Source organism: Brachyhypopomus gauderio, chromosome 19, assembly GCF_052324685.1.
Source record: "Brachyhypopomus gauderio isolate BG-103 chromosome 19, BGAUD_0.2, whole genome shotgun sequence".
Lineage (NCBI taxonomy): Eukaryota > Metazoa > Chordata > Actinopteri > Gymnotiformes > Hypopomidae > Brachyhypopomus > Brachyhypopomus gauderio.
Window position 1 is genome coordinate 12549968 of NC_135229.1, and position 14120 is coordinate 12564087.

The 14120-nt window shown below is 47.9% G+C and overlaps 1 protein-coding gene across 1 annotated transcript; it reads left to right on the forward strand.

Annotated features, from left to right (window-relative positions):
- Positions 1–5904: 5904 nt before the first annotated feature.
- inhbab (inhibin subunit beta Ab) lies at positions 5905–13893 on the forward strand. The gene is made up of 2 exons (XM_076982009.1): positions 5905–6962; positions 11980–13893. Exons 1-2 carry the CDS (start codon positions 6536–6538, stop codon positions 12756–12758), a joined length of 1206 nt encoding a protein of 401 aa, XP_076838124.1. The 5' UTR covers positions 5905–6535; the 3' UTR covers positions 12759–13893.
- The last annotated feature ends 227 nt before the right edge of the window (positions 13894–14120 follow it).

The window sequence follows — 14120 nt, forward strand, 5'->3', positions numbered from 1 at the left end:
GTGCAAGGTTTCGCTATGTTGAAGTAAATGTTGCTTCTATGAAGATCTCGCATAACTAAACACATGGGTTGGTTTGGCTCTGTAAAGTAGATCCAGTATTAAAAAAAGTAAATTCGGCTGTTTTCTTTGGTTTAAAATGCTTTAGAAGGGTGAATGATTCACTTTCAATGCTGTTTGCTTTCTCACTAGGGGTAGGGAGAGGATTGTTAATTGAATTAATTGTGGCTGATGGCTGAAAGACCAATGAAGTCTTGGTAAAACACCTGGTGCATACGTTTGCATCATCGTGCGTGTCAGTTCAGCGCTGGTGTCTAGCGCACCTCTTTTTTGCGCTAAAATATCCTTTATTCTCACATCGTACTGCCAGATACTTTGGTGGAGAGTCAAAAAGGGTTCCCCTTATTAGCCCAGATAAGTTTGGTGTCCAGATTTAGCTTATTTTCCGCCATGGTCGCGAGGCTAGCATGGCTATTGCCTGAGGAGAGACCACAACTTGGCTAGCAAGCTATGTCCTACAAGACTCATTACATTAGTTGATCTCATACAAGGTGTTTTCTGACAGTGTCTGTGCGTAAATTGACACAGTTTTGAACTACATTGGACGATGGTGTGCTGCACAGATAAATGGTCGTGGTAGATGTTTGAGTCTCATGATGATTTCGCCAAGCAAGTGCGGGAAATGCTAGCTCGGACTCTACAGTAAAAACTAACGCAGACACGTCTGGTTGAATCTGGGCGAGGGGACAATTGTGTGAATTTGCATTCTTGCTGAAATCGTCCTTTAATTCCTTCCCATGATCAGATTTTATCCAAGTGTTCTTTCTTGACCGTAACTTGACTTTTTCATAATTGGTTCTATAAAACCTGTGCGCTCTGACTGTGAAACAGTTAGCTTGCTTCAACAGTAAGAAAAGTGTTTCGGCTTTTCTATGTTTATAGGAATGACCACTGAGCTCGGGAATATTTATTTATTGCACAGTGCGCAGGCTAATCTGAATGATAATAATAATTAAAAAAAATAATGAATGCAATAAGCATTGTAATAACACAAAACATAAATTTACAGTTTCAAGCCACATTTTACAGTTTCTGTAATAATACATGTACAAGTATATGTGTATTTTGTGGAAATGGTTTTCAGTGTTCAAATAAATGTGTATGAATTTAAAATGAGGCAGAGTGACAAGCTTATTGCTTGCATGTTGGTTGCCGGTAAGTTTCCTGTAAGTTTGGGTTTGGCAAGTGGCAGTAAATTGGATGTGTTATTCAGACTATATTTTTGGGATGTTTTATCTGGGATGTATATTGTGTATATCAGAATGTATATTTTGATGGTGTCCACTAGGGAGCGCTCTACCTCTTAGGATTATGCCTGGATGTCATTCCATAGCCTTGGGCACCATTGGACACAAATGGGGGGTGGGGGGGGGGGGGGGGGGGTCAGAGCAAGGAAACTGCAGAACTCGCAATGACGTGGAGTTGTATACATCACTCAAGAGCATATGTCTAGTGGTGTCATGAAGGCGCGTGGTGATCGGAAATAGACCTTTGGAAGAGGCGCGTCTCTCATGGCACCCATGAGCGAGTGGCGTGATTCATCGGCCGAGGAGGACGTCCACGTTTAGCCCCGCGAGACGTGCGAAGGTTCCCTCACCACTGCCTCCGATTCGACACCGAGAGGGTGAAACGCCACCCCCTCCCCCACGCCGTCTCGGTGATATCACCTAGACCCAGAGTGTCTGGCACACTAGAGTGTCCATTGTGGTGGGTGTGGGTGTGTGTGTGTGTGTGTGTGTGTGTGTGTGTGTGTGTGCGTGCGCTTTTCTCTCATGAGAAGTTTGTGAAGTCGTGTGGGTCTTTGTCATCAGTGTTGTTTAAAACCCTCATCAGAGACAAAGTAAAGATGAAACTGGATTCAGTCACACTGCCATGGCACCGGTGTGGAGTTCAGTCGGGTGCTCCGGCTCTGCTGCGTTGCGATGCTGAATAACGGCCATCTCTGTCCCTCGTGTGCAGAGGTGTTGCCGTGATTTATCGCGAGCACGCACTTGTGCGCCTTACGTCAACGTCCAGTTGTATTGTGAAGAATAAAAAGTCTACCACAGCGGGCCTCTTTGTCTCGTATAGAGGACCTTGTCAGCATCAGCTGTGGGCGTGTGTTCGACTGCCTTATGTAGGTTCCTTTAAAGGGTCTGGACATTTTTCTTGTGGACTTGCTTGATTTACTTTCATGTGCATGACCATGTTCCAGAAACGGTCGTTATAATTAATGAAAACCGTGAGCGGCTGGAGATGTGTAATGGAGGTGGTGGACGCTGAACCGCTAGAGCTATGACCAGTAGTTTGTTCTCATGACATGAAAAACGACAATTTCAAAATGAGCTGTTTGTGCATTTTAGATTTCGTATATGGACTGTAACAACTCTGGGAGTGAATGGTATGTTTTGAATACTTACATATTCAAAAATCACGTCGGTACAGCAAAGGAAGTTTAGTGTTTCGATGACGCGGTCCTTTTAAGCTGTGTTGCGAGCTAGCTGAGGTTAGCAGAGGTTAGCCGAGATTAGCTGAGGCCTTCTAAAGTCGCCTGAAACTCAGACTGCGAAAGCCAAGATGAGGACATGTGTGATTCCTACGGGGCTTGCAGAGGCAGTGCGAGGTGAGGGGGACCAACATGACTTGGGCTGAGTCATCAGCGGTGATCACGGACCTTCTAAGCACCATGTGTGAAGAAACAGGTAGGGAGAGAGAGAGAGCGCGTCACAGGCGAAAGGGGGAAGGCGAGCGTTGGAGAGAGAGAGATCCCGCCTACCCAGCTCGTTGCGGCTACGTAGGGTCTGACTCAGAGAGAAGCAGCAGTGGGTGAGGACTATCCTGCCAAAACTCACACGCCACCTCCTTACTGTGTCTTACATCACCATCTCTAACACACACACACACACACACACACACACACACACACACACCCAGCCATCAGTTATACCTCAGCATAATGTGATTACACGCACTAGCACAGAGCCTGTGGGTTATGGGTGTAAAGGTGAGCCAGGCTGTCCTTGGCTCTGTGTTCTAATCCCACAATATATTTATTGATGCTTTATGATATAAACTTCATAATAAAAGGTGTTTTGATGGACATGCGACAATAAAAATGCAATATGACAGTGCTCACACGGCCTTAAATAGAGATTTACTTGATTTCAGATTTGTTTTTTGCCTTTTGTGCCCATTGAGACCTACATAAAAACTGCAAATTCTGGGGGTCAAACTTATAACTACGTAGCTTTGAAATGAATACCTAAATAATTGAGATGCTTCCAGTCTTGAGACCAATCATGGCTGTTGAATTTAAAACCTTCTTGAAGAACCTTCATGGAGAACCTGCTGTGGTAGTCGTAACGTAGAGTCGTTGAAAAACTATGGGAGACATTTAGTACCATGTTAGACCGGTACAAGAGCTCCATGGTGGTCTTTACTGACGTGCTGATTACGATTCTGTTCATAAAACAACAGGTAGTGACTTCAGATCAAATCTGAGCTTTGTTCTGATGTGGCGGCTTCAGAGTCCAGCAAGCTCATTTTCTTTGTCCAGGGAGGATCTGGGTGATCGTGCGTGCGAATGGGCATCTATCGGATCTTTAATGAGCAGGAAAGAATTTTTTTAATGTGTACATGTACTAGATGAAGAGCTTAATGGACCATTTCACAGAACAGCAAGAACAGCAATGAAAACGTGATGCACAAAAAGAACGTTTCTCTGAAATACATAACGGTGGAACACGTGAGGCAAAGAACGGACAAGGACACACACACACACATGCACACACACACAGTGTGTCAGCTTCAGAGAGGAGATACTGCAGTCAGTGGGATGTGTGATGGCTCCGTATGGGCAGCTTTCAGAAATAGCTCACCACACACACACACACACACACTCGGTACCGTCCACTGCCCAAGCAAACATGTGGCTGCACTAAGAATAAAGAGTGATATAGTCACATGCCGTGAGAGTGCCATGTCCTGATGTACTTATAAGCATCATATCCCAAAGGATGTGTGAGTGTGTCTGAGTGAGTGAGTGTGTGTGTGTGTGTGTGTGAGAGGCTCCCTTCAGTAACCTGCACTGTGTTTAGTGTGAATGGGAAAATCAAGGAATGATTTCTAACCACCACCTTACCACACAATTCTCTTCACGTGTGTAAGACGCTTGTGTTTTTGTACATTGGTCTGAAGCTTTGTCTCATATGTTAAACTGTTTAAACAGAATCATACATTAGGTACCATTACATTACATGTTACACTGGAAACTGGGGAGGAAAGAGTTCTCCAATATAAGCACACAGGACTCTTGGGGGTCTGGTTGTTATATGGAGTAATCGACACTCAAACCTCAAAAATAAAGAATATCTGCAAACATTATGCCTATGACCCATTGAAAACCAGAAAGGAGTAGAAATAATTTGACTCCTAATAAAACTGTACTTTATTCATTTAAAATATGTAAAACCAAGCCCAGTTCAGACTCAATACTCTCAAGTCACCTTTATCAACACTGCAGTATTGACAGAGTAAGGCTGTTTATCCTCAAACCTCCTAACATTACATTGTCCAGCGCTGTATAAATTGTGACACCAATTATAAATGATTTTTTATATATATCATGATATAAAATGGTTCTCTGCTGTTGTGGAATGTGATGTTTTTGCACTCGTACGAGACCAGAGGTCGTGACCTCGTGACTCTGCTTGCGGGGTCCTGAGCCCCTAACGTATGGGGACCCCTGACATCTGGAGCAGCATAGCTTTCACACACACGTTCTCTCCCGATGAAAAGCGAGGCCCTCGCAGTCCGGACTGAGCAATGCTTGTTTTCTTTAATTGTTTTATGTGTTTCGTACATTACTGATGCCCAGATCACCCCCCCCCCCCCCCCCCCCAGCTTTTCTCTCGGATGAATGGGGAAGATAGAAAAGAGTGGACAATGCACACTGTTGCCACTAGGTGGAGCAGCGTTGCGGCGCTTCCCATTGTGAGATGGGCCGTGGTTGGCACAGGTCGAACCTATCGCTGGTGTCATGTTCATGCTAGTCTGTTCAAGCATCGGCTGTGACACACACAAAAACACCCTCTGCTGAAGTGGACCCACCTTCCACGCTATATTATTCAGTCAGCCAATTAGATTAGTTATCTCAGTTTCTCAGTAGTTTTTCTCTGCTGCTCTGGATATCGTGAATGGATAATTGGCAGGGAGGCGAGCTACTGTATATTTAGCAACGTCCAACAGGTGACATAACATATGTTTGCGTCATTCCTCAAGTCGTCAGACTCTCAGTTTAATGATTAAATGTTAAATATGTAACAAACTGGTAGTTTGAGCCATGTGGCCTATGATAGTATCATGCTGAGTAGTTAATTTGGTGCACAGAACACCCCCATTGGTAGAGGAAATGCCCAAGCTGTGCTTCTTTCTAAGGGGTGTGTGCGTGTGTGTGTATGTGCGCGCGCGCGTGTGTGTGTGTGTGTGTGAGAGAGAGAGAGAGAGAGAGAGAGAGAGAGAGAGAGAGACGGAGCATGAATCAGTCTGTGTGCGTTTGCATGTGTGTGTGTTGTGCACACAGATAGTCACGCTGACCCCTCACCTTCCCCTAACATCATGTCCCGACCCACAGTTAAATCACTGTGCAGATCAGCAGCAGATGGATCAATGCCTAGAGAGAGGGCGGGAAGGAGGGAGGGGAGGAGGGAGGGACGGAGAGAAATAGAATGAGAGAGAGAGAGAAAGAGAGAGAGAGAGAGATGTACGAATGGGAGAGAAGTGTGACAGCAAACGTGCGCGTGAGTGTTAGGAACTCTGTGCCAGGGACGAAAAAAAAAACTGTTACACATATTACTGGAGGAGTTGCTGAGGAGAGAGAGAGAGAGAGAGAGAGAGAGAGAGAAAGTAGAAGTTAGTGACTCAGAAGTAGTGAGGAAGATAGTAATAAACTGAGAGGGAGGGAAGTAGGGGGAGGAAGGTATAATTACAGAGAGAGAGAAAGCGAGAGGGTAGACACGGTGAAGAACGAGGGAGAGAGAGAGAGAGAGAGAGAGAGAGAACTGTCTAACCCTGCCCACTTTCCACAAAACCATTCAACTCCGGCGTAGGGAGCACCACTCTGTCAGTTTCCTCCCGAGTTCCGCACCTCAGCTGCCAAGCGTTTGGACCGAGCTCGTCCGGACCACGTCGGGACCAGGACCTCCCTCCCCAGGACTACAAGCAGGAACCAGGACCATCCCCGCCGCCCGAGCCGGCCAGGACGCGCCCGCCGCCCGTCTCTCCGCCACCAGCCTCCTTCCTGCGCTATGGCCGCCCCTCTCCGATAAGGATTTAACTCCAGCCTTCACGCCTCCCGTTTCCGCTCACCGCCTTCCCCTGACCCGGCGGGGTGGGCACTCCTCCACCGCTCCCCCCCAACGGAGCCCGGCGCGCGCCCATCGCTACGACGACGGGCCGAGTTGCGTGGGAGCCTCGCGTGCGCGCTCCCCGGACACCCAGAATGCCCTCCCTCGCTGCCGTGGCGACAGCCCTGGCGATGTTGTTACTCCTCTCTGGCTGCCCGAGAGGTAGGTGTTCTCCGACGCCGGGCGCTACGAGGGCGGCCCCGGGACGGGAGGCGGACGACTCGGCCGCCCCGTGCCCGTCTTGCGCCCTGGCCCGGCTGGATACGACGACGCCGGCCTCCGAGCCCGGCATGGTGGAGGCGGTGAAGAGGCACATTCTCGGCGTGCTTCACCTGAGCGCCCCGCCAAACGTCACGCGCCCCGTGCCACGTGCCGCCCTCCTCAACGCCCTCCGGAAGCTGCACGTGGGGCACGTCGCCCAGGACGGGACGGTGGAGATGGAGGAGGAGGGGGACGAGCTCACCGGACATGGTGCGGACGCAGACGGGCAGCCTTCAGAAATCATTACCTTCGCCGAGCCAGGTGAGTCCGAGAGTTGAGTCAGGTGAGTCCTTACGGGCTCGTCCGGCGCCGGACACTGATGCAGGTCGCTCCTTCTGAAGTAGCTCATATTAGGTTGCTCACGCTGAGATTTACAGCACTTTCTTATCTTCACTTTAAACAGCAGGTTGAGAGAAATCAAATTAACAGCAGGTTGTTTTAGTTCATGGGGAAATCTTGTGAGAATTCATACGAATGTTTTTTGTGCACCATTATGAGACATTTCATTATCATCTACGAAAATTAACCAAGCCACAAAAAGTGATGAGTGCTGTTCATCACTGGACGACTGAAGTGAAGGAGCCGCCCCTGACAAGCTCGGAAATTTCTCTGTGAAGTGTCTGAAGATTCAAAGGTTTGATCTGTCTCCTGAGGCAAGGCAGATTAGGACGAGAGACAGAGACAGAACCCGGGAGAAAGAGAGACAGAGAGGGATTGCTTTCTATGGGTCGGAACTCTACAGAAACGAACACGTGTTCTCCAGCTGTGGAACACCCAGCCAGGAAACTGTCTGTCTGCACTGCTACCGATATGCTGCACGAGAATCATGCCCCTCTGTAACCTTTTAAAGTAGTTTCATTTGATACGACACTGGTAGATATAATCCTTATCATTGCTGTTTAGGCATAAATTTGGTGGATAGAAAGTTTGACATATAGTGTCAGTTTGGCAGAGAAAGAGATTAGTCCTGCTTTTAGGGTATCTTGTGCAGTCATTGGTGAACTAAAACTGAAACGTTGTCCCTAATTTGAGTGTAATCTGTGCATGGAAAAGCCTACCGCAGAATATGAAGACATTCGTTTCAGAAAACGATTGCTTCGGACATGGCTGGCGTTTCAAGCCAACGCTGGCGCCACCTCCGAACGCCGCAGCTGACATTCGTGCGTTTCTATCTGTGTTCGGAGACGTTTGCCTGCTTTGACGCGGGACACAGTGGGAGATCAGGTGGGGGTTCTTCTCTCTACCTGCTGGGGTTAAGGCTCTTTGCCATCTGTGGCAGAGTGCGCCGTGTCACCAATCCCAGAGTAATCTTCAGAAAGAATGATGTCGTCGGTACCCTCAGTTTGACGTGGCGAGCGAGGGTGGGGGGGCTCCCTAAGGGAGAGGCACGCACCCTTTTGGAATACAGTGGGCTCCATTAATAGCCGTGTTCCGTCCCAGCGGGTTCCTCAGAGATGTGGGATGGGGAGGTTTGCAAAGGCATTCCACTTTTAATTGGTTCCTCGTGACTTATTTCTAACAATGTCACGGAGCCACAAATCAATATGACACACAAACAAAAGGGCGAGCAGCATTTATCCCGGCAGGCCCGGCTCGTCGTTGGGCGTAAACAGACGGGCCTACGCACCAGCGCCGCCGAACGCTCGTTTGTGCCGTTTTTTGATGGTAATGAGGTGGGCGTGTCCATAGCGGAGGGGTGTGTTTAAAGCCTCCGGTGTGGTGGCCAATGGGGGCCTCCTCGCTTACGTGAACATGGCCGTCAGCCCACGGCGATGAAGAGGCCCGTTCTGAATGGACCCCGGGGTGAAAAAAGGATCCTTCCGTGTCTTAATGAGGCCACAGGGTGATAACGACACACCCGAGAAGGGAGCTCAGAGAGCGGCCGACTGCAGCCCATACAAACACTGGGTCATTAGTGGGATATAATTGCTTCATTCATCAAAAAGTACATCCCAATAATTACTCTGGGTTTGCCAGGGACTAGGGAGGTGACTTTCAAAGTGTTTACTGAAAGAAAAGAGAGAGGGAAGGGGAGAGAGAGAGTGAGAGAGCCAGAGAATGGGGTGGAGAGAGAGAGAGAGAGAGCGAGAGACATCTCTGATACTCACTAAAGTAACAAAGAACATCCTTAGTGAGTGTCATATCTGAGTCCTAGGTGAAGTCTTTGAGGGAGGGGGGACGTTTTTACAGCTGTGGCAGATTTTTCTGGCACTGGGCAGAACCTTTGGCCAAATCACAGATGCTGGGTGAGGTGAGGGGGACATCATACCCCTTCTCCACGCCCTCACACCTGGGACGATCTGTTCTCAAAAAGCTGGCCTGCTTCCTCACAGTCCAGGACTGCATCCACAAAAAGAAATAATTGCAACTGGTGTCAAGTGTCGCAACAGAAACAAGCTTCACCTTTTAATTCGCATTTTAGAGCGCTATTTTCTAAAGAATCCGGTAAATGTTTTATAAGCTGGTCATATGTCATCAGAATAGCTGCGTACAAGTTTAGTCTTCTGGACAAACAGCGAATTGCCTCTTCATTGAAGGTGGGGAACTATTCGTTTCCGAGAAAGGTCCCTCGCAGGCGTGCGGGTTCGGCCACGGTCGGTCAGTTGTCGCAGAAGGCTGGATGGTGCAGGGTAAAGACTCGTAAGCAGACTCGGGTGAAGGCGGGACGTTCAGTGGGAGGTTCGGGGGCGTGTCCTCGACCTTACATGACACCGGTCATAGAAGCGTCGGCAAGAGTCCTTCTGGACTGTTCCAGTACAGAGGGCAGATGTGTGGCGCGTCTTAATAGCAGATGCACACACATGTGCTCGCACACACATGCACACACACATATGCAATTGCAAACACAGTGTTAACTGTGTAAACAGAATAAGTTCTTGGATTAAGAAATAAAGTCCAACTGACCTCTGGTCCCAAATGTCAAATCTGTTCAAATAACAGCCAGTGGTACTAAAAAACAGAGCTGGCATTTATCTGTAAATAGATAACGGCTCTCTGTCACTGCCATCTTGTCCGAGTCTCGCACTGGCTCCCAGTAAAAGGAGTTTTGTCTTTGAGCAAGAATGTATTGTAAAAACAGCTTATGGCAAAATGTACTTGAGCTTTACTGTTCAGCAGGACTGACCTTTGGGTGACCATGTTTTATATTTCAACTAAGGTGGAGGGACACACACCCCTACCCATGTTTAATGAAGTTAGCAGTCGTACTTACACGATAAATAACAATAATCCTACACAAGCTGCAAAGACAGATCATCGTATTTATCTTCCTCCAGCTGTTACTGTAATGAAATAATGAGACAAATAATAACATAGTGCTAATTGAATAAATTAATAAATTTGCCATTCAAATCCACTACTTCACAGGACAAGATCTTCGGAAACTTCTGAAGTTCTGATGTAGCCAGGTGTGGAAAGATCAAGTCTGTGCATGTTGCACATGAACAAAACAGGCATCACAAAAATAAGTCCAAGTGTGAGAGCATCATCAGTCTCGGCTGTGTTTGGGCATTTAGGCCTAGTTCATACACCAATCATAAGATCATATAGCAGCTACATTTTCCTCTCTGACCAAAGGCTACCATATAAACATAAACATGCCATATTTGTCAATTGTGATTATTACCCCAATCGAAATTTGTACTCCACGTTCACCCATCAGTGCTGTGAGAACAAACACAAACACTATTGATCACTATGGGGCTGTGGTGAACACGTGCCCAGAGCGGTGGGCAGCCCTAGCCTGGTGCCCCGGGGAGCAGTTGGGGTTCAGTGCCTTGGTCAAGGGCACTCCTGTCATGGCCTGGGAATCGAACCCACGACCCTCCAGGCACAAGACCACTTCACTAGCCATCAGACCATGACTGCCCTATGAAGCAACAAACTGTGGCGTGTGTGAAGATAGGAACTATAGAATGGTCAAAGCAAGACCAAAAGTGTAGAAAGCAAACATCAGTAGGAAAGGAAAGACATTTTAAGCATTGCAGAAATCCCAAATCTGGGAAAAAGGACATATGAGGACATCACCCAAACTAACCCAGCCAGGCACAGAGGGAGCTGCAAGCATCCCACTGCCTGTCCCACCAAATGTCCCACTGTCCTGCTGACTGTCCCACTCAGTGTCCTGCCGACCATCCCACTCAACGTCTCGCTCAATGTCCGCCAATTACAATTTCCAACTGCTTGTTATGAAGATCTAACGCTAGGAGACATCGGCAGTGGCCTCCAGCGGGAGATCTGTGAACACGCCAAGCGGGTCAGCAGCAGTCAGCAGCCCACGGCACTGTTCAGCGAGCGAGCGCAAAGTTCTGAATGTAATCGGTGACTTATTGAGCCAGATTTTCTGTAGGGAGCTGCATAATCCATTCAGACGCTGTTATGGACAACCTGTTGCAGCTGAATAATGAATGGATGAGTGCAAAGAAATCCTGCTTGTGTTGCATGGAGCTCTTTTCTTCGGTGCCATATCAAATGACAAGGTGAAAGAGAGGTGAGAGAAAGGTGAAAGAAAGTATCACAGACTCCTGGTAAAATCTCACCTGTATTCCCATAATGAAACATTTCAGTGTAGAGCCAGGGTATATGAAACAGGCTTAAAGGCAGGGGGGTTTTGTCATTAAATGGGCTGTCTTCGCCACGATCGAATAACCGATCGTGTATTTTAACCAGACGTGTTGACTAAATAATTGAATTAACAGCCATTCTTCAGGAGGTGGGGTCTGGCTGGGATTGGTGTGAAATATCTGGTGTCTCAGATCAGTAAATCACTGGAGGTAACTGAATCTGAGCAGCTTACTGCACGCAGTCATGTGCGAGGTACTGGGATGGCCCTTGTCATAACATGACAGGCTTTATGTACACAAATGGAGTGCCAGGATTTTAGCAGCAGGAAATGTTTTTATGGAGAAGGGCTAGGTGTTGATGAAGGATTGCAGATGGTAGAGTAAGACTGTGAAAGCACCCAACTTGCAGAGAGAGAGAGAGAGAGAGTCTGTGCTAGTTTATTAAGTCCACTGAGGTTCTCGTTTCATTCAGCAATTTCTAGACCGTTTGGCCTCTCTCCAACACGCACAATAAATTCCAGTTTATACCATAAATCAGCTGAGTAAATCTTGGGAAGGTTAATTTTTATAAATGGTGCCTCTGGCAAGATGCTTCTCCAGAGAGGTGGTAGTACAGAACTCGTGTCTTCCCACTGTGTTATTATTATTTAAGTGATAGAAGAATCCAACCATCCAGGTGTGTGATGAGCTGCTCTGATCTGCTGTGTTTTCAACAGACGCCCCCGGCATGGTGAAGTTCGACATCTCCAAGGAGAGCAGCGGTCTCTCCGTGGTGGAGCAGGCCAACGTATGGCTCTTCCTGAAGGTGGCCAAGGGCAGCAGGACCAAGGGCAAGGTGTCCCTGCAGCTCCGGCAGACCCTGGGTGGGCCCGGGGCCCGGCGCGAGGAGACAGTGTCCGAAAAGACGGTGGAGACGCGGCGCAGCGGATGGCACACGCTGCCGGTCGGCGGGAGCGTGCAGGCGCTGCTGGACGGGGCCGAGGGACAGCTGCGTCTGCGCGTGTCCTGCCCGCTGTGCGCCGAGGCCGGTGCCGCTCCCGTGCTCGCGCTCCCGGACGAGCAGGAGAAGGAGCGTTCGCACAGGCCCTTCCTCATGGTGGCGCTGCGCCCGGCCGAGGAGGCGCGGCGGCGGAGAGCCAAGCGGGGGCTGGAGTGCGACGGGAAGGTGCGCACCTGCTGCAAGCGCCAGTTCTACGTCAACTTCAGGGACATCGGCTGGAACGACTGGATCATCGCGCCGTCCGGGTACCACGCCAACTACTGCGAGGGCGAGTGCCCGAGCCACGTGGCCAGCGTGGCGGGATCCGCCTTGTCCTTCCACTCCACCGTCATCAACCACTACCGCATGCGCGGCTACAGCCCGTTCTCCAGCATCAGGTCGTGCTGCGTGCCCACGCGCCTCCGCGCCATGTCGATGCTCTACTACAACGAGGAGCAGAAGATCGTCAAGAAGGACATCCAGAACATGATCGTCGAGGAGTGCGGCTGCTCGTAAAGAGAGACACGGCGGAAAACGCCCCCTCGTGAGCCACTCCGAAAAACTGCCCAGCGACACTCGGTTCACGGTGGTGCCACGTCCGGTGGATTAGTGGAACGGGTCGGCCCATACGCATTTCCCGAACCGTCGCCATTTCTGGCTAGGACAGTTTCTTTTGTGGTATGTCTGTGGGATGTTTCAGAGGCTGACCCTTGACTCGAGTGATCTCTGTGGCACTTTCGTATAAATGTAAAAAAAAAAAAAGAAGACTAAAAACATAATATATTTTTGTTATATGAGGGGGAGTGGGGAGAGTAAGTGTGAACAGGTGCATGGTCAAGCTCAAATGTCATTCCATGTCCTCTACGCTGCAATAAAGAGAAACATCTCGGAACTGCGAAGCCGAGAAAATGAACTATGCAACTTGTCGAGTGTTGTTATTGGATGTCTGTTCTTTTGTTCTCATTCATGTTGTTTTTATGGTTTTCTTTTCATGAACTTTCCCAACAAAGTTTTTGAGTTTTTTTTATTTCCTTTTTTTTAAGTACTTGAAAAAAGTTTGACCAGGTAGTTTGACCTGGAGCCAAACTATGATTATATTATTAATGCTATTATTATTATCAATTCTTATAAATTATGAGTGTTGATAAAAAGTGATGAGAATTTGCACTAGGCCAGCGTTCTTATCATGTCTGCCATGCAAGAATATGATGATGTACATTTGGAACTCAAAATACCAAAGAACCAACTAGCTTTCACGAAAGAAAATGCCCAGCCTACCTGTGGAATTAGTCCAATTATCCGCAGTACACGACAAACAAAATGTACCAATGTCACTAAAGTCCTTCTCATGTCAGCGTTTTCTCCGTTTCCCAGAAGTCTGTGTGTGGTGCCTGGGTCACATGACATATCCTGCAGGCTTTATGCAGAACTGCTTTCTGATTGAGACGTTAATTGTTCACACTACGAAACGAAATACGGACTTGCGGGAAAAATGACCGCGCTTGTCTTGACAAAGCAAACAGCCAGATATGAAAAGCTCTTGGAAATTAAACATGTTACCTTTGTATGTACAGATATCAAACATGAGGTGTTACAATGTATTGTTGTACAAATCGAATATGTGCTTGTTATGTTTTATATCTAATTTATTTTGCAGCTTACTTCACATTTCATTAATAAAGCTAAGTTGTAAAAAAATGCGATTTTCTGTTTACATTAATTTTATTCTTCTGCACATGTTCTTGGTTTATACGTGAATATTACTGCTGCATCCTCCCTTTGTCCTTTGAAGATCCAGAAGTTTCTGCGGGGCGGGTTTCCTCACAGAGCACATATGCCAAAGTCTTCACGTCCTGATGCCGACGTGGTGACTAGCCT